Raw genomic sequence first — 21,701 nt, 5'->3', positions numbered from 1 at the left:
AGAAAATTGTTGATATGTTTTTTGATGATTATGCATATGTTGGAAATTGCAAACATTTGATAGCATAAGATGACATGGTTGTCTCATTTAAAATACTTATTGGAATATTTTTATCTTAATCATTCATCAGATTTGACAAATCAATTAGCTGCCTCTGCTAATAAGCAGAGTAAAAACAAATCAAGACATTAATTCAGAGTACGATCAGGATTATTTCTGTTCTATACATATATCCAAATATCAATGTTTATAACTGAAACATGTAATGACAACTTAACACGCCTTTGATTAAATTAGCCATTCTTAGATAAAAGGAGGGGTTAGCTTAAGTGGGGTGTTCTTTCCAAGGGCCGATGCAGATTTGATGGGCCGACTGGCTTCTTTCTGTATTTTAGGGATTCTATCTATCTTCGGTGAGGAGAATTTTCTAATGGCTGCAGTAGTTGTGCATGTACAGACCCAATGCAAGGCAAATGGGGGAGATAGGTTTGAAAATCCGTGTTAGTGGCAGTGACCATGTGTGCCACGACTGCACTGCCTTTTCTTTAATGTGTCACCAGGCATCACTGATTTTGCAGCAGGCCGTGGTGCATGGCCGGGGACAGTTAAGATTTTGAACATTAAGTTCACAAAGGTAGACCTCCTCTAGTGTAATTTCTCTGGTTGTTCCCAGAAATCTGACATCATTACTCAGCATCTGACATTAACTCCACTCCTTTACTTGTAATTCAATTCTGTCTGCCAATTTGCTCAAGTTAAACAATGGCCATACAAAATCTGTATATCCTGTTTGACCAGTGTTGAATTTCAAACCATACATTAAAAAGATTTGGTGTTTTCCAAGTTCTTCTTGCCTCTATTAACCATGATTCATTCAAATCCTGGCTTCCCATAGTTCCTTACCTGCACAAAATCCCACTCCACCCATTACCATCATTCTTATTGAATCTACACAGGATGTTCTCTAATGCACTGAATTTAATATTATTTTGAAATCCTTCCATGGCTACACCACCTCTTAATTTATAACCTGGTCCAGGCTTAGATTCCCATGAGCACCCTTCAACTTTGTGCATACTCCTCCCTTCATCTCACCATTAATTTTAGAATTTTCAACTGCTTCCGCTCTCCTCACTGGAATTTTAACTTGAACCTTTTCAGCTGCCTTCTATATTTTTAAAAGCATATTTTAAACCATCCTAATTCTTCCACCTTAACTCAATGTCCAGTCTTTTATATTCTCTCATCTGTAAAACACCGTGAATCATTTTCTGGGATGTCCTTTGGTACAAGCCTGCAAATGTTTACTCAATAGGATGTGTTACTGTACTCCGAAGGGTCACATTAAACTCGCTCCAACATTTCTTCGACAGGACAATGAACCCGAGGTTCAAGAGCCACCAACAACTCTAGAGGGGCAATAAGGATGGTAAACCAAAAAATATTTGAAGACAATCATTTAATGCTAGTACAGCACAAGTATTACTGAATGTGTGTTCCAAATAGATTAGTGAAGAAAATCCAATACACATTGTAACAGAAATTTACCCAGACAAAAAAACAGTGGAAATGTAATTCCAATTGTTTATTACTCTTAATTCCGTGGAGTACTAGAAGTGCCTTTTCTCTTTCAATGCTTCCTTTTTGAGAGAGTGCATGATGAATGTATCCCATCACGCAATTCAGTGCTCCTTTAAGGTGCTGTTGTAGTAGGAGAAAGAAGTGAGCATCATTTGGTGGCTCCTTTCTTCACCAGGTCATACCATGGCCCTGCAACTGCTGGCATGACATCAGATGTTATGTTGGCTGCCTTGGTCTGTGCTTACTCTGGCTTAAAGTAGGTCTTTCAATTGGAGAGCTGGATGGCCATGAATGTTGTGTTCCTTCGGAGATCTGTCTTTCATTAATGTCTACTCTTGCTGTGCCCTGCCGCCTGGGCACTGCTTCAGCATATACTGTGAACTATGGTGGAAATGACCTTTGCTGCAGGTGACCTCACAGCTAATGTACACATTGAATACAGGGCAGCTATATAAAGTGATAAAACATCCCCAATCACATCTAATACATTCCTTTATTAGCTGTCACACTTGTCACAAAGCTTCTTCTCATGCAGTCCATGGAATGAAAATGCAAACATAGCAACTTGTTCCTGTTCTGTTGCTGCCAGCTGTGCTTGCTTATTCTCACTTGGTATCCACTCCTCAAAGTCCACATCCACCAGAATAAATAATGCTTCAAGGTAGAGTAAATAACACGACAACGAGGTAGTTTGCAGCTGGCGGAATCTTTTAGACAATGATGGAAATACAAGACACAACTGCCACAATATTAACACACTCCTTAAAATAAATGTAGCTTGTCAGTAAATGATTTTCAATGCTGTGATTTTTCAAGACTGAAAGTGATGAATGTAGGAAAGGTTAGGGGCTGAAGTTTCCTTCTGGGATTGGGAAGGCAGGAGTAGACTGATAGAGAGGCATCCTATCTCAAACTTAAAAAAATAATTATAAAGTATACCAAGTAACTCGGCCATCACTGTGGTGGGGGCAAGGGAGGGGGTGCAGTGTGGTGTGCGCGCCTGCGCTGGAACATAGGCAAGCAGGGAGGTCCTCTTGGTCTGCTGGGAGCACTGCCCCCGGCCTGCTGCCCAGTTCATGCATCCAAGGCCTAAACTGACCCCCCACCAGGGGAACCTGGAGACCACCTGAAATATTCCATGGGTTTATCAAAATTTAATAACCAGTCAGAGAGTTAGTGAAATAGTGACCAAAAGGTAGAATTGGGGTCCAATATAGCTACCTGACAGCACAGAGAAGGTGGCTCATTACAAGCCTAATTGAAGCCAATTAAAGGAGGCCATGTGAAACACACATTAGGATTTTTACTAATAAATGCTAGATGTTGTTGTTGAATATTGGCTTTCTTGCTGATGGTGTCAGAAAAGCCAAACGGTTGAAATAACCATATCTTCAAAGGCGAGATCCCGCTGTTAGGGAGCAAGTATATGCCACAGCCATCTTACAGCATTACATCTTCCGCAGATATATGTGACCTACACTGATCTCAGCAAACTTCCTCATCGTGTTCCAATCTCTGTCCTTTCATGTGCAGGTGTTCAGCTGAAGTATTCCAAGATGGCAAAATTCTCCAGTACAATGATGGCAATAGTCTTTTGTTGCACTTCCCTCAGTATCATCTCTCTGGTTCCTTCACTGTATCAACTGCCTGATTCTATGTAGAATCTACATAGAATCAGGCAGTTGACTTGCTGTGACTTTCCACTGCTGAAAAGTGTATCAATTCCTTTAAGGCACATTAGTTGTGCTTTAAATTTGCCACAGCACTTCACATTCTGCTCCCAGAGCTGGCATTATTCCTGGCAATCTGTGCTAACGGTGCTGAATTATGTATTTCAGACTTCGCAAACTCTTGTAAATTCTGCTTTGTGTGCTTCTAACTTGGGGAGCAAATCACATACCGCTAGGTTTACCACCTCCTGCTCAGCCAGAGTCTTTGATGGCATGCCCCGTTCAAATTGTAAAACCGTCCTCATAGTTAGCCTGTAATTTCTTTTAAATTCCAATCTGCAGGAATGCTCATTTGACTAGGAAATGTAGTATAACAAGGGATTACATATGCTGGCAAAGTGCAGGTGCACAGACAGAGCAAGTCAGTAAACATCCTGTGCCGGTCTGTGCAATAAAGGTTACTGATTCAATTAATTTTGTGCATAGTATGGACTATTCACAAGATTGGTAATAAACCTAAATGCAATCCCCCCGTGATATCCATACACATGGGACAATTCCCTTCCAAGATAGTCTGCAAATTTTGAATTTAAAAAATAATTTTTAAGTTAACTTCTCACTTGGGTTAGTGGGTGGGCAGCAACATGAAATAAATGACTGTAAACAGTCTTTGCCCTAAACTCTGAATTCTTTCCTAAACTTGTCACTTTTGTTATCTCTCTCAATTGTCAAAAAGCCATCTCAAATTCTTGTTTGACTGGGCCTTTGGCCAACTCTGTTCTTCTTTAACTTTGTAGCTTCCATTTTTACCTTTGTTGAGCACCTGTTGATGTTTAACTGTGTTACATATGCTCGATGCAAATAGAGTACAGAATGTTTGCACAGAATTGCCTTATGAATCGAATGCTAATAACGGAGTACAAGTGGGATCTCTCTGGTAAGTATTTTTCAAGCTGCAATATAGATTAAGCTAGAATCTCACTTAAAACTTAGGGTGGAATTTCAGGGCGCCACCTGGGAGCAGGCTGGCATGGAGGAGGGCTGTAAAATTGGGTGGCAATGCCATGTCAATCGCAGCTACCTGCAGTCCCAATTATGGTTATTTGGTCCTGGTGGTGCTACTGGACTAGATAGCTGCCAGCCAATCAAATCGATAGGAAAGCAAGTTGTGAGGAGGACACAGACTCTGCAAAGGGATATAGATTGGTTAAGTGAGTAGGCAAAAAGGTAGATGGAGTATAATGTGGGATAACGTACGGGTACGTTGCACTGTCCCTCTGCTCAGCCGGAGTCTTTGATGGCATGCCCAGTCCGGCCGGTCCTCGGATGACTTTGCCAGTACACATGAGGCCTCATGCAACGCCTCCTTTGCACCACCTCCTCTTCCTCAGCCTGTTGGATGGCGGGCTTTCCAAACCCACCGGCTGCCCCCTGTTCCCTACTGCACGCTCTGCCATTGCAGCTTGCTCGCCTCGGGCAACTCCAACTTGTATAGCCTCAGTGCATCCCCCAGGGCACTGGGTTGCTGGTTGAAGTTTGTCATCTGGGAATAGGTGTACTTCAGTTGAACAGCTGCAACCTGCACAGGTTGCTGGTTGAATTCCAATATTCATTGTCTAAAGGGGGTGAAAGGCCGACATGTTAGTACCCCTGTGCCCAACCAGGTCCAACGGTAAACACTGTGGCCCTGGTTGGCACTGCGGACTCTGCTCCTGCATGTCCCCCTCCCCCTCTCCTCTCCACACCTCTGGCCCCATCGGTGCCCGGTATCGTGGGGGCCTCTGTCCCTGGCACCTGGCCCTGCTGCCAGGGGTACCGTCGGATGGCGATTGCCACGGATACGCCTTGTGGCCCCTGTCCGGTGCCTCCCTTTAGGGGCTACCGTGAACATTGCCCTGGGTGGACTGCATGATGCCCCACGGGTGAATGCCGGCCAGTTGCAGGATGGTGTGGCAAATGGTGCAGTGCAGGAGTGGTGGGGTGGGGGCACCCAGTGGCACTCTGCAGAACCAGGGGCCAAAGTGGGTGCTTTGTGGGGTACGCAGCAAGCTGGCTTCCTTGCTGGCCACGGCAATGGCGGTCCGTGCCTGGACACCCCAGCCCCATGGGGGGGGGATCACCCTGACACCACTGCCCCATCCCCCCCGTGACCCACCACTCCGCCGCCCCTGGCAGGCCCCCCACCCCAGCCAGTGTGAGGACCGGCAGCCCACAGTCTCGCCTCTCCATGTCCTACCTCCTCTCTCTCCTTCATCAGCAACGGCACCTGATTCATGATTTTTAAAGGCACAAGTGAATCTCACCGTAAGGAATTCGCCCCAGTGGAGGGGGAGAATGCAGAGGCAGCAGAGAATCGCGGAGAATACCAAGGATATGCCCCTTGACGACGGCATACGATACATGCGAAGTGGAACGCATTGACGCCACTGTCGAGACACCGGAGAATTGCGATTTGGTGTGAAACCAGCGCCCTCCACGATTTTGCCGTCAAACCCAATTTAAACTTAAATTGTATATCCCGATTCCGGCGTCAGCTCATGGAGAATCCCGCCCATAGTCTTTACTCATGTCATTTTATAAGAAAAAGCATTTTTCATACCTGCAATAAACCTTGTATTTAACCTTCTGAATAGTGTTTCATGCTCAAAGAGCACATTGCTTCTAGTACAATGGCTTTATTAGAACTGAATGTAACATGGCGATCTTCAGCCTGTGCCTCATGGCAGAGGTCAAGGCAGCAAGCAAAGTAGGACCTTTAATACACGGTTGCATTTTAATCTTAAACGTCCCCCTTTTCATAATGAACAAAAGACAAATTTTGTGTAACAGTGAGTTACCCACTATACACTGATTGTTCTTCTACATGAACAAACTGTTCATTGTTTTCATCACTGTTCCATTTTTGTTGTTGGGGACCAGTGGACCTCTGGGAGTGATGGTCATTCTGTACTCTGTGCAGCTGGTGAGATCCCATCTTCCTGATCACCCGCCTGCAGTGAAGGTTCATTTTTTTCCAGTTGTTCATATATGCCTACGATTGCATTGATATATTTGGTCATTCACTGTGTACGATTGAGGCAACAACTGCTCTAGGAACGTCCCAAGTTACCATATGGGCTGATTTCTGTTGAGAACATTTAAAGTTTGTACCCTGACTAGTTCTCTAATGCTCAACTCTGGCAATAGTTTGGCAGTTTGTTAAAATTAAATCTTGCTTTCTGCCGTTTCACCGTGATTTTTTCACTTATGGATTCAGTAGCTTTTTTGCTATTGGAAGAGTAGTTTGAATGCAGCGTGACATTTGTGTTTGCGCTGGACTACTGTGCATACCTTTTTCTAGTGCACTTCTCCACTCGAGGATTGCTTAGTATACATCTCTGAATAGTGTTACGTTCGGAGTGAGCTTAGGAGGAACTTCTTCACCCAAAGGGTTATGAATCTATGAAATTCCCTGCCCAGTGAAGCAGTTGAGGCTCTTTCATTAAATGTTTTCAAGATAAAGATAGATAGTTTTTTGAAGAATAAAGGAATAAAGGGTTATGGTGTTCGGGCAGCAAAGTGGAGCTGAGTCCACAAAAGATCAGCCATGATCACATTGAATGGCGGAGCAGGCTCGAAGGGCCAAATGACCTACTCCTGCTCCTAGTTCTTATCTGTGCTAGATTTGCTCAATTTCTTGATTCACTGCAAATTTCACCGTCTCCACAGCTTTTTCAACTGGGGAGAGAAGGGAGATGATGTATCGTGTTGAATTTCCTAATCCTTTGTGAAACAGCTGAATTCTTCACTCACAAACTGAGGGTCATTGTTTCTCATCATAATGTCTGGAATGCCGCAAAGACGAAGTACACTTTCAGGCATTCTACAATCTCACCTGTAGGCGTTAAAGTCAGCTCGTCTAACTCTCCAGTAGTCAAAATACTAGTCTACGGTGATAAGGTAATAAGTTCCTGCTGGAGTGAAGAGGTCTACTCCCAGCTTCATCCATGGTCTGACTGGGATGTTATATATCATTGGCAGCTCTCTAGGTTGCTTAATAATAATAAATAATCATCTTTATTATTGACACAAGTAGGCTTACATTAACACTGCAACGAAGTTACTGTGAAAATCCCCCAGTCGCCACACTCCGGCGCCTGTTCAGGTACACTGAGGGAGAATTCAGAATGTCCAATTTACCTAACAAGCACATCTTTCAGGACTTCTGGGAAGAAACCGGAGCACTTGGAGGAAACCCACACAGACACGGGGAGGACGTGCAGACTCCGCACAGACAATGATCCAAGGCGGGAATCAAACCTGGGTCCCTAGCGCTGTGAAGCAACAATGCCAACCACTGTGCTACCATGAGCTTAGCTTGGTGCTCATTACAAGCACCACATTACAAGCACCACACTGGCCAATGTGGTCTAAATGACCATGGCTTTTGTGTGGTGGGTAAGAACCAGAGGATCCCCAAGTCGGCACTGTAGACGATGAAAAACATGGGCAGTCTGGCCCTGCCGAATCTATACGACAGTGATGGCAGCCACACTGAAAACATGGAATCAAGTGAGGCAGCATTTTGGTTTAACCGAGATGTCCACCATGGCCCCCATCTGCTGCAAACGCAAATTCCCACCAGCCATGCTTGACGCCATCTTATTAAAAATTGAGCCAGGAAGGGGGACACTAGCGGTCAGAGACTTTTGCATACAGGACAGTAGAAAATGTCACAATTCTCTTCAACAATACAATTTGTCATCTGTTGCATGTTTGGGTTAAATATTTTTTCAAATCAAAAACACCAGTGGAACACCAGCTTGTTCCTCAGGTGTGACAAAGTTTCACTTCATCAATAATTGTTGATTTTTGTGGAGTTCAACAATGAATGTATTTGACACAGAAACGAGCAACTAATTTGAGATATGCAGAGAAGTGTAAAATAACTGTAATATTCTGCTAACTTAATACAATTCAAAATTTTGTTATTCAATCAGAAAACCATAGCAACATTGAGCTCTTGCATACCAAGGTGTTTTATACAGGTATTGCAGCAAAAGAACCACATCATCCTTGCCATGCAAATAATCAGATAAAACTGCACATAGGCCCCACCTCAACGCATATCCTAATTTTAAAATCCAATTTTGGATCAATGAGGTAGACATTCTTTTTAATTTTAAAAATTTAACTAAATCACACCATCCAAATTCAAAATGCATAAAAAGTGAAATTGGTCTCTGGCAAATAAGCCATCATCCTCCAATTTCTGTAAAATGCTGAAGCAGACATTTAAAATTGACCAGGATATTTTCATTAAATAGACTTTTTGAGGGAGCTCCATATACTGCACCAGACTGCAGTTTGATTTTGTGCAGAAAGGGCACTCCAAGTCTTTCTTCACTGTAAAATAAACAAATACAGCAATTCTGAAATGCTACATTTGAAGACATGAATCAAAATTATTTCACTTACCGGATTTTTGTCAGGATGCATTGTGAGTGCAAGTTTTTTAAAGGCTTGCCTTATCTGTCGATTAGTTGCACTTTTTGGTAATCCAAGCAATTTATAGTAGTCCTCGTCAGTGCAAACTAGAACTGATAAGTACATTATAATAAAAAGACACAAAGCTATTTTGCTTGAGGACTGTTTACACTTCTGCGAGCCATGAAAATCCAGATAAAAACACTCCATTTTATAGGTCAGAATTTCAATCAACTTTTGTGCGTTTGTTGTATAATTATAACAGTATGCACACACAGTTAAATTGCCAGCATGGTTCTTGATCTTCGTTTATCCTTATTCTTGAGTTAATTTTCCATCACAGGTTTTCATGTTGAATTCCAAATAACATCCTGCAATCAAAGAAAAACTTCAGCGTTTACTATAATCACTCCCTTTTTATTGTGATCAAATAGAAATGCAGAATCAAAGCTCTTAGGTCTTATGCAATATGTCGACTATGCATAATTTTATCTGTTCATAAAGGTGTTGGAACTCAAGCATGAAAATGGCAGGAGTTTTGGGGGGTTATTCGGGAGGCACAACAGAAATTCATCCCAAGGAGAAAGAAACATGCTAAGGGGAGGAAAAGGCATCCATGGCTGACGAGGGAAGTCAAGGACAGCATAAAAGCTAAAGAAAAAGCATACAAAGTGGCGAGAATTAGTGGAAAGCCAGAGGATTGGGAAGCCTTTAAAAGCGAGCAGAGGACAACTAAAAAAGCAATAAGGGGAGAGAAGATGAAGTATGAGTGCAAGCTAGCTAGTAATCTCAACGAAGATAGGAAGAGTTTTTTTCAATATATAAAAAGGTAAGAGAGATGCAAAAATAGACTTTGGACCACTGGAAAATGTAGCTGGAGAAGTAATAATAGGAAACAAAGAAATGGCAGACAAACTGAATAGTTACTTTGCATCAGTCTTCACGGTGGAAGACACCAGTGGGATGCCAGAGCTCTAGGAGAACCAGGGGGCAGAGATGAGTGCAGTGACCATTAAGAAGGAGAATGTTCTGGGGAAAGGTCTGAAGGTGGATAAATCACCTGGGACTACACCCCAGGGTTCTAAAAGAGATAGCTGAGGAGCTTGTAGAGGCATTGGTGATGATCTTTCAGGAATCACTGGAGGCAGGAAGAGTCCCAGAGGACTGGAAAGTGGCTAATGTAACACCACTGTTTAAGAAGGGAGGGGGGCAGAAGACGGGAAATTATAGGCCGGTTTGCCTGACTTCGGTCATTGGTAAGATTTTAGAGTCCATTGTTAAAGATGAGATCGCAGAGTACTTGGAAGTGCATGATAAAATAGGTCTGAGTCGGCACGGCTTCATCAAGGGGAGGTCAAGTCTGACAAATCTGTTAGAGCTCTTTGAAGAAGCCAAAAGGAAGTTAGACAAAAGAGAACCAGTGGACGTGATTTATCTAGATTTCCAGAAGGCCTTTGACAAGGTGCTGCATAGGAGACTGTTAAATCAGTTAAGAGCCGATGGTGTCAAGGGTAAGATCTTGGCATGGATAGAGGATTGGCTGACTGGCAGAAGGCAGAGAGTGGGGATAAAAGGGGTCTTTTTCAGGATGGCAGCCAGTGACTAGTGGTGTACCTCAGGGGTCGGTGCTGGGACCACAACTTTTCACAATATACATTAATCATCTGAAGGAAGGAACTGAAGGCACGGTTGCTAAGTTTGCAGATGATACAAAGATCTGTAGAGGGGCAGGTAGCATTGAGGAAGCAGGCAGGCTTCAAAAGGACTTGGACAGGCTAGGAGAGTGGGCAAAGAAGTGGCAGATGAAATACAATGTGGAAAAGTGTGAGGTTATGTACTTTGGAAGGAGAAATGGAGGCATAGACTATTTTCTAAATGGGAAGATGCTTAAGAAATCAGAAACACAAAGGGACTTGGGAGTCCTTGTTCACAATTCTCTAAAGATTAACGTGCAGGTTCAGTCGGCAGTTAGGAAGGCAAATGCAATGTTAGTATTCATGTTGAGACGGCTAGAATACAAGACTAGGGATGTACTTCTGAGGCTATATAAGGCTCTGGTCAGACCCCATTTGGAGTATTCTGAGCAGTTTTGGGCCCCATATCTAAGGAAGGATGTGCTGGCCTTGGAAAGGGTCCAGAGGAGATTCACAAGAATGATCCCTGGAATGAAGAGCTTGTCGTATGAGGAACGGTTGAGGACTCTGGGTCTGTACTCGTTGGAGTTTTGAAGGTTGAGGGGGGAATCTTATTGAAACTTACACGATACAGATTGGCCTGGATAGAGTGGACGTGGAGAGGATGTTTCCACTTATAGGAAAAACTAGAAGCAGAGGACACAATCTCAGACTAAAGGGACGATCCTTTAAAACAGAGATGAGGAGGAATGTCTTCAGCCAGAGGGTGGTGAATATGTGGAACTCTTTGCTGCAGAAGGCTGTGGAGGCCAAATCACTGAGTGTCTTTAAAACAGTGATAGATAGGTTCTTGATCATCAGGGGACCAGGGGTTATGGGGGAAGGCAGGAGAATGGGGATGAGAAATATATCAGCCATGATTGAATGGTGGAGCAGACTCGATGGGCCGAGAGGCCTAATTCTGCTCCTATGTCTCATGGTCTTATGAAAACAGCAGAATAAGTGTTTTAAGCCATTCCCCATCTACCACTGCAAAATGATGGAAGGTGGGACGTAAACCCAATGATTGGTTTTGCATTCAGAAAATAATTGGTCCGATTTATTATTTACTCTACCCCCATTCAGGAAATTATCTTAACCAATATTGGCACCTTGTCCTCACTTTCCGTTCCACAAGCCTCCACATTCAAAGCATCATCGTCTGCCATTTCTGCCACTTCTATCTAGCCTGATACCACCAGCAAACACATCTTCCCCTCCCTTCTCCTGTCAGCAATCTGAAGGGACCGTTCCCTCTGTGACGCCCTGGTCCACTGCTCAATCTCGTCCTCTTCCCATAGTACCTTAACATACAATTGTACAAATGGGCAGAACGGTGGCACAGTGGTTAGCACGACAGCCTCACAGAGCCAGGGACCTGGGTTTGATTCTGACCTTGAGTGACTGCCTGTGTGGAGTTTGAACTTTCTCCCCACATCTGCTTGGGTTTCCTCTGGGAGCCCGGTTTCCTCCCACAGTCCAATGTGCAGGTTAGGTGGATTGGCCATACTAAATTGCCCCTTCGTGTCCAAAGATGTCCAGGTTAGGTGAAGTTGCTGGGATAGGGCAGGGGAGTGGACTAAGGTAGGATGTTCTTTCCGATGGTCGATGCAGACTCAATGGGCCGAATGGCTTCCTTCTGCATTGTAGAGATTGTATGGATTCTATGAATCACAGACGGTACACATGTGCCCTTTTAACCTTCTCTCCCCATATCATCCAAAGCTGCAAATACTCCTTTTGGGTGCAGCTGTGATTTATTTGTACTTCTTTCAATTTAATATACAGTATGCCCTGCTCACAATGTGGCCTCCTCTACCCGGGCCGACAAACACAGATTTAGTGACCGCTTTGCAGAATATCTCCGCTCAAATCAGCAAGCATGACTCAGAGTTTCTGGTTACTTGTAACTAAAATTCACCACTTGGTTCTTGTGCTCATATATCTGTACTCGGCCTGCTGCAGAGTTCCAGTTGAACTGAATGCAAGCTCGACCATTTTGCAAGACAATTTATTATTTCTGCATTTTTTTTTGTTTGATATTTTAAAAGTAAAGATACTGTACATCTATCTGGTGTCTTTCTCATCATTAGGGCACCCCAAAGCACTTAAGGCAATTGAATACTTTTGAAATATGGGCAGTTATTTGCAGGTAAATCTAATCAACCAATTTTCACACAGGAAGACCCACAAAAAGTAGACTTATTTTTGTGCTGTTGACTGAGGAATAAGGGTTGACCAGGGCACTGGAACTTTACTCATTTTCAAATTGTTGTCACAAGGTCTTCTATGCTGCCAAAGTAGCCATAATGGACCTTGATTTACCATTTGCTCTTAAAGGTGAAACCTCTGACTCTGCAGCACTCTCTCAGCAATGCATTGATCAGTTAGACAAGATGTAGCTAATGAAGTAGTAGGTGCATTGGTGTTAATTTTGGTGTTAATTTTCCTAAACTCACTAGATTCTGGAAAGGTTCCATCAGACTGTAGACGCACTGAACTTTGACTTCTGGAAGGCATTTGATAAGGTGTCATATCAAAGGTTATTGCGGAAAATAAAAGCCCATGGTGTAGGGGGTAACATATTGACATGGAGAGTATGTTTAAATGGGACTTTTTCTGATTGGTAGTATGTAACAAGTGGAGTCCCACAGGGGTCTGTGCTGGGGTCTCAATATTTTACAATTTATGTCAATGCCTTAAAGGAGTTGAACAAAGGCATGGTAGCTAAATTTGCTATGACACAAGGATAGGCAGGAAAATATGCTGTGAAGAGGACACAAGGAGGTTGCAGATGGTCAGAGATAGGTCGTTTGAGTGGGCAAAAATCAGGCAGATTTAGGGGTCACCCTTTTAGGACAGAGATGAGGAGCTCAGAGTCTTACTTTGGAACTCTCTGCCTCAGAAGGCGTTGGAAGGAGGTCATTGAATATTTTAAGGGTAGGTAGTTAGATCTTGTGGGGCAGAGGAAGGGGTAGATGGGAAAGTAGAATTAGAAACACAAACGAATCAGCCATGATCTTAATGAATGGTGTAGCAGGCTCGAGGGGCCAAATACCCTACTTCAGCTCTTATTTTGAATGTCCATATGAAATGCTTTATTCCTGGATTGAAGCTTGAATGCAAGAGCACCAGTGCATGGTCAAAGCTGTTTTTAGCCAGTCACAGCATTTTCACTTGAGAGAATCAAATTACCTCTTTAAGCAGCATGGAATTCTAACTTCCTACCCATTGTACATAATTCAACACAGAATAAACCTGCTAAACTGCACTCTCAGGGCGTATACCAGGGTGTGGCATAGGCATTGCTGCAGTCAGTTTACTCAGCAAACAAGTGTTTTGAAATTAAATCCAACCACCTATCAGATTATCTGATGGTATCTACAATTGGTGAAACTCAAAGAATATATAACAGGAAAAACATACATAACATTTCTTCAACTCGTTAATGACTGTATAAAAAGGGACAGAATCTGCAGATTAATCTTAATCACAAATTTAAGCAAATTTGTTCAGAGATGTTTGTAGTTGTCAACCAGAGGCCATACTATTGAGTGATGCCACTAAGCTTACTGAGCACCTGTTCAAATAAATTATTAAATGATGGAAATGTCACCACAGTCCCAGAGGACCATAGGCTGCTCCACCCCTTTGAAAGCTGACTAGTGGCGATTAACCTGAGGGTCACCAGACCTCAGGTGAGGGCCAAGGTTGAGAAGGCAGAGCCTTCATGAATAAGCTGAGCCGGTACTGGAGTTGAACCTGTGCTGTTGTCATCGCTCTGCATCATGAACCAGCTATCTGAACTAACCGATCCCCTGATTGCAGCGCTTTATTACATAGTTGATCATTTTTCCTGCAGAGCAACCACGGATAGGAAAGTACTGTCTACCCTGCATCACCCCCACATCAACCCTCACCCTAACCGTTTGGAGTTACCTCTTCAAAGGCAGTTAAACCCAAATTTCCTGAAATCTGTGCTGACGTTCCATAATAAATTGCATTTACCCATGTGATTATTAATTTTGTCTGCAAGTACCTTCCCCAACCATTGAAGAGGAACTGAAGCATCGACTCCAGTTCAGCACTACAGTCCTGATCTTCAATCCAATTCTTCAGAAAGAAAAATGACAACTTTCAAAACTACACTTGCTTTTAAGCTGTTCCACCAGCTGTTAAAGCCATCCCACATTGTTCCCCTCTTAAGTCCTCAGCATGACCTTGCCTGGGTTCAAAGTATCTTCCTTGACTGACCCTTTTCTTTCACATTTTCAGAAAAGATCTTCTAATATAGTCTGAGCAGGATGATGTGCTCCAACATCAAACTTCAGTTTAATGATTGTGGGCTTATTTCTCATTCTCTTCTGGATCTGAATGTTTGTGTGAAGTGCTTTTCTCTGGGAATTGTTGGGTTTCCTACGGGTGCTCCTGTTTACTCCCACAAGGTCCGAATTACGTGCTTGTTAGGTGAATTGGACATACTGAATTCTCCCTCTGTGTACCCGAACAGGCACCAGAATTTTGATTTGATTTGTCGCACGTATTAGTATACAGTGAAAAGTATTGTTTCTCGCATGCTGTACAAACAATGCATACCGTACATACGGCAGGAAGGATAGACTGCAGAATATGTTACAGTTATAGTAAGCTGTAGAGAAAAGATCAACTTAATACGAGGTAGGTCCATTCAAAAATCTGATGGCAGTAGGGAAGCAGCTGTTCTTGAGTCGGTTGGTACGTGACCTCAAACTTTGGTGTCTTTTTCCTGACGAAAGAAGATGGACGAGAGTATGTCCGGGGTGCATGGGGTCCTTAATTATGCCGGCTGCCTTTCTGAGGCAGTGGGAATTGTAGATAGAGTCAATGGATGGGAGGGTGGTTTGCATGATGGACTGGGCTACATTCACAACCTTTTGTAGTTTCCTGCGGTCTTGGGAAGAGCAGGCTCCATACCAAGCTGTGATACAACCAAAAAGAATGCTTTCTATGGCGCATCGGTAAACGTCGATGAGAGTCGTAGCTGACATGCCAAATTTCCTTAGTCTTCTGAGAAAGTAGAGTCGTTGATGGGCTTTCTTAACTATAGTGTCAGCATGGGGGAACCAGGACAGGTTGTTGGGGAACTGTACACCTAAAAACTTGAAGCTCTCGACCCTTTGTACTTCGTTCCCATTGATGTAGACAGGGGCACGTTCTCCACTACGTTTCCTTAAGTCGATGACAATTTCCTTCATTTTGCTGACATTGAGGGAGAGATTATTGTCGTCGCACCAGTTCACCAGATTCTCTATTTCATTCATGTACTCTGTCTCGTCATTGTTTGAAGTCCGACCCACTACGGTGGTGTCATCAGCAAATTTGAAAATCGAGTTGGTGGGGAATTTGGCCACAGTCATAGGTGTGTAAGGAGTATAGTAGGAGGCTGAGGACACAGCCTTGTGGGGCACCGTTGTTGAGGATGATCGTGGAGGAGGTGTTGTTGCCTATCTTTACTGATTGTGGCCTGTGGGTTAGAAAATTCAGGATCCAGTCACAGAGGGAGGAGCCGAGGCCAAGGAGTTTGGAGATGGGTTTTGTAGGAATGATGGTTTTGTAGGAATGATGGTGTTGAAGTCTGAGCTGTAGTCGATAAATAGGAGTCTGACATAGGTGTCTTTGTTATCTGGGTGTTCCAGGGTAGAGTGCAGGGCCATGGAGATGCCGTCTGCTGTGGACCTGTTGCAGTGGTAGGCAAACTGTAGTGGATCAAGGCAATCCGGGAGGCTGGAGTTCACTCGTGCCATGACTAACCTTTCGAAGCACTTCATGATGATGGATGTCAGAGCCACTGGACGATAATCATTAAGGCACGCTGCTTGGCTTTTTTTTGGTACAGGGGTGATGGTCGTCTTCTTGAAGCAGATAGGGACCTCAGATTGTTGTAAAGAGAGATTGAAGTTGGCTGCGAATACCCCCGCCAGCTGATCCGCGCAAGACCCGAGTGCTCGTCCGGGTACCCCATCCGGGCCAGTGGCTTTCCGACTAGGGAATGTGCCGACTAGGGGTTTTTCCACAGTAACTTCATTGGAGTGTTAATGTAAGCCAACTTGTGACAATAATAAAGATTATTATTATCCAGTCATTTCAAACAGTTATGGTTCCTATGTCAATGTTCCTATGTGTTCTCAAATTTGACATCTTCCAGGATATGGATGTTTTGATTTATTTTCCGTCGCAATTATCCGGTTTCTCTGCCTCGAGTAATTCTTTTACCATCTTTCTTTGTTCTTGCATATTTTTTCCCAGTGATTGGGCTTTCCACAAGCTCTGCAGTTTGGTGCATGAGGGACATGTCTTTCTGTCTGAGAATTCATGAGGTCATCCAGAGATCTCTCACACTTTCTCTATCTGATGTGCATTCTTTTGTTTTACTGCATCAAATTCCTGCCTTTCCCTTGACTTAACGGAAGGTTAGCCATTTGGATAGTCAGTATTTTCATCTCACACAAAAGTCGTAAGGTTATGGATTCACTTGCTACTCCAGCACTTGCGCACAAAAATCCAGGCTGGTACTCCAGTGCAGTAGCGAGGGAGCATTGCACTGTCAGAGTTGCCATCTCTTTCTGATGAGAATGTAAAGCGAGGCATCGTCTGCCTACTGGGTGGGTGTAATAGATTCCATGGTACCAATTCGAAAAGCAGGGGCGTTATCCCATGTGTCCTTTAAAGGATTCAGTGGCCTGATTCCTGGGTTTAAGGTGGGTGGGGGGTTATCATGCGACGAAAGGTTGGACACGCTGGGCATTCTATCATGGCTGATATGTTCCTCATCTTCTACCTACAATGTTACAGACCAAGAGCTGGATTGCAAAATCAGTCAGAGTATCTGCTCCCTAGAACACACAACCTAGGAGTGGGAGTAGGCAATTTAGTCTCCCGGGCCTAACACTCTCAATGTGATCATTGCTGATCCCATCCTGGCCTTCACTCCACCGTCCTGCCCGTTTTCCGTAACCCTTCAACCCATTACCAATTAAAAATCTGTCTAGCTCCTCCTTAAATTTACTCACTGTCCTTGCATCCACTGCACTCTGGGGTAGCGAATTCCACAGATTCATAAACCTTTGGGAGAAGAAGCTTTTCCTTAAATCTGTTTTAAATTTGCTACGTTGTTCTAAGATTATGACCTCGCTTTCTAGAATGCCCCACAAGAGGAAGCATCAGTTCCATGTCTACTTTATCCATACCTTTTAGCATCTTGTATACCTCAATTAGATCTCCACTCATTCTTCTAAACTCCAGAGAGTAAAGGCCTAAACTGTTCAATCTTTCCTCATACGACAAACCCCTCATCTCTGGAATCAACCTAGTGAACCTCTTCTGAATGCCTTCAATGCCACTACATCTTTCCTCAAATAAGGGGACCAAAACTGTGCACTATTCTCCAGGTGCGGTCTCACCAATGCCTTGTATAGTTGCACCAACACTTCCTCCTTTTGCTATAAATGCCAACATTCCATTTGCTTTCTTTATTATCTGCTGCACCTGCATGCTCGTTTTCTGTGACTCATGTACAAGGACACCCAGATCCCTCTGCATTGGAGCACCCTAAAGTCTCTCCCCATTTATATAAGTTGCTTTTCCATTTTCCGACCAAAATGCATGACCTCACACTTATCCACGTTAAACTCATCTGCCACAGTTTGGCCTACTATCCTATCTATATCCATTTGTAAGGTTATTTCATTGCAACTTATTGTCCTACCTATTTTTGTGTCATCTGCAAATTTGGCTTCAGATCTTTCTATCCCTGTATCCAAGTCGTTAATATAGATTGTAAATAGCTGGGGCTATTTACCCTGTGGCACCCCACTAGTTACATCTTGCCATCCAGAAAAAGCCCCACTTATCACGACACACAGTCTCCTGTCCGTCAGCCAGTCTTCTATCCAAGCTAATACGTTACTCCTTATCCCATGTGATCTCACCTTGTGAATCAACCTTCTGTGCGGCACCTTATCAAACGCCTTCCCGAAGTCCAGATACACTACATCTACAGGATCCCTATTATCCACTTTGCTTGTTACATCTTCGAACAACTCATGCATGCAAATTAGTCAAACATGATTTGCACTTCATAAAACCATGCTGACTCTGATGGACAGCGCTTTGGCTTTCCAAATGTCCTGATATTACGTCTTTGATAACGGATTCAAACTATTTTCCAACAACAGATGTTATACAAACTGGTCGGTAATTTCTCACTTTCTGCCTCCCTCCCTTTTGAGTAAGGGCGTTACATTAGCACTGTTCCAACCCACTGGAACCTTTCCTGTTTACATGCAATTTTGGAATATCATCACCAATGGATCCACTATCGCTGATCCACTATCTTTGCTGCCACTTCCTTTAACACACTAGGATGTAGGCCATCAGGCTCTGGGGACTTGTCTGCCCTCAATCCCAAGAGTTTGTGGAGTACCCTTTCCCTATTGATGCTGATGGTTCCAAGTTCCACCCTTTCTATTAACTCTGAATTGCCTATTCCTATGGGAATGGTACTAGTGTCCTCCACCGTGAAAACCGAGGCAAAGTATTGATTTAGCATCTTTGCCATTTCTGTGTTCCCCACTATTAACTCACCCGTTTCATCTTTCAAGGGGCCAACATTCACTTCCGCAGCTCTCTTCCCTTTTATGTAGCAGCTTTTGCTATCCTTTTGATATTCTGTGCTATTTTCTTTTTGTAATTTTCCTTAGCTTTTATTACTTTTTTAGTATCCCTTTGTATGTGTTTGAAAGTTTCCCAATCTTCCAGTCTGCCACTAGCCTTTGCAATATGATGTAACTTTGTTTTTGTCTTTACAATGTCCTTGACCTCCATGGATGTTTTTTACCCCTCTTACCATCTTTCTTCCTCACTGGGATATATTTTAGTTGTGAGGAATTGAGTATCTCTTTAAACAACTAGGTGGGTTACCTCTGCAAACAGGTTCGGTGGATTGGCCATGATAAATTGCCCTTAGTGACCAAAAAGGGTAGGAGGGGTTATTGGGTGACAGGGATAGGGTGGAAGTGAGGGCTTAAGTGGGTCGGTGCAGACTTGATGGGTGGAATGGCCTCCTTCTGCACTGTATGTTCTATGTTCTAACTGCCACTGCTCATCAGCTGTCCTACCTTTTAGCCTTCCTGCCCAGTCCATACAGGCTAAATCTGACCTCAAACCAAGTAATTTCCTTGGTTTAATTCCAGAACACGAGTGTGGGACTCCACTTTCTCACTCCCAAACTGAATCTTGAATTCTACCATACTATGGCCACTACTCTCAAGTGGATCCTTAACTCTTAGATCATTAATTACTGCCTCCTCGTTACAAAGTACCAAATCGAGAGTAGCCTCCCCCCTGGTTGATTATCCAACATACTGTTCCAGGAAACAATCTCTAATGCATTCAATGAACTATGCCTCCAGGCATATTGTATAAATGGTATACTTGCAGAACTGCTTTTTGACAACATTTTTCAACGTAAATAGATAAACCGTCTGCACTATCCCCTCTAGAACTTCGAGATTCATATCAAACCAAAATAAAATGTACATGTGCAAATCTGCAAGCAGTTTTTTTCTGCATTAATAATTTATAGTAAAACACTTCTGGATAGCAAATTTGTGAAGCAGCTGTAACTTTATTCTGCAGAATCCGCAAGATGGATTGAGTATTATTTCTAGACACAAATTGCTGAAGACCAAGTAAAGATTTTGGATTTGAAGACACAGATTATTTTCCTTTGGCTTCTTATCCGTAGACAATACCCCAAAAATTCAGAGCACAAGATTAATAAGAAATAAGGACTGTTACATAGATAATAAACAGAGTTCAGAAGAGGAGTTAAACAATCTGACATTTCAGGAATGAGTGAATTATCAACTTGCGATATATCGACCTGTTTCAAAGGATCGGATTTGTTTATCGTCACGTGTACCGAGGTACAGAGAAAAGTATTTTTCTGCGATCAGCTCAACAGATCATTAAGTATATGAAAATAAAATAAAATACATAATAGGGCAACATAAGGTACACAATGTAACTGCACAAACACCGGAATTGGGTGAAGCATATAGGGGTGTAGTGTTGATCAGGTCAGTTAATCAGGTGCAGAGCAGCAATATTTTTTAATACAAGTACAGAAAATTTTAAATGCAAAAAAAGCACGCAAAATATCTAGCAATTACTTTTTATCAAGTAATGAGATCCTCTGTTCAAATGAAATTGGAAGCAAGCTTCTCTCGGTTTGTATCAAGTGACAGGTATACAATTGTAAAAAGAAGTAGTCAATGAGTTAATGGTTTGTAAACAGATCAACTGGAACCTGGGACCCTTGGCAACAACTTTTATCTGACGAAAGAGAAGGAAGTTGAAATGAGTTGCTGAGGGAGTTCAGAAATAATATTTCATCTTCCTCTCCAGCATCGTTCCGGCTTCAAGTCTGAACAACGACTTCAGCACCGTCAAACTTTAACCATCTCCTCACATTTCCACTTTATTGCAAGCCACATCTGAGATTTTTGTTAACTCCAACTTTGTTTCTCTATTTCTTTTCCACGTTCACCAAGCTGTTCGCACGTTTTTGGACACATTACTCCCCATGAACATTCCTCATATTTAGCGTCCCCTGTTACTTCCAGCCATCAAAGTTTGACAGGGAGCATTCCCCGACCCCATTTAAACCGACCCCCCCCCCCCCCCCCAAAATGCCGGTGCTGGCCGTTTGTTATTCCCATCTTCTCGATCCTGAATTCAGTGCCGGGTGGACTGGCTCTCATCAGGACCACCGACCACCCCCACCCTGGCAGATGAGAGGAGGCGAACCACCGCGCCGCGCGCCCGGAGAGGGCGGCTCACAATTTAAACAGACGGACGGTAAATGTTTATTTGTTTTTAAAAAATGGACCAGCGACGCCGGCACTGGTTCACTCACCAGCCGGCGTGTGTGCTTCCTCCTAGGATCCCCTTTCGATGGCAACTCCGGACTCATCTAACCGACGCACTCGGAGTCACAGCGAAACCCCTCCCCCCACAGCCACAGCGAGCCTCAACAACCACAGCGAGACTCCTCCCCCAATAGAGTCACAGCGAGGCTCCTCCCCCAATAGAGTCACAGCGAGTCTCCTCCCCCATCAACCACTGCGAGTACTCCTCCCCCCGCAGCCACACAGAGACTCAACCCCAACAGCGGCAGCCACAGCCTGGCCCCTTCCCCAACACAGCGAGACTTCTGTCTCCTGCACAGTAACAGCGTCTCCTCCCCCCCCAGCCACAGCAAGCCTCCTCC

At 43.6% G+C, this 21,701-nt stretch overlaps 1 protein-coding gene across 1 annotated transcript in view; it reads right to left on the bottom strand.

The window, feature by feature from the left end:
- The window catches only part of dnajc10 (DnaJ (Hsp40) homolog, subfamily C, member 10), a 123,746-nt gene extending 102,292 nt beyond the window's left edge, over window positions 1-21,454 (bottom strand). The window contains exons 1-2 of the mRNA XM_072477641.1: window positions 21,348-21,454; window positions 8,709-9,088 (exon numbers count right to left, since the gene is read on the bottom strand). Of these exons, the coding sequence (XP_072333742.1) occupies window positions 8,709-8,927 (219 nt within the window). The 5' untranslated portion in view covers window positions 8,928-9,088; window positions 21,348-21,454. The remainder of the gene's footprint in view (window positions 1-8,708; window positions 9,089-21,347) is intronic.
- Window positions 21,455-21,701: the final 247 nt, after the last annotated feature.

Source organism: Scyliorhinus torazame, chromosome 2 (assembly GCF_047496885.1).
Source record: "Scyliorhinus torazame isolate Kashiwa2021f chromosome 2, sScyTor2.1, whole genome shotgun sequence".
In the NCBI taxonomy this organism is placed as follows: Eukaryota; Metazoa; Chordata; class Chondrichthyes; order Carcharhiniformes; family Scyliorhinidae; genus Scyliorhinus; species Scyliorhinus torazame.
Note: the sequence above shows the minus strand (reverse complement) of the source record. Positions and strands in the feature narration are given on the sequence as shown.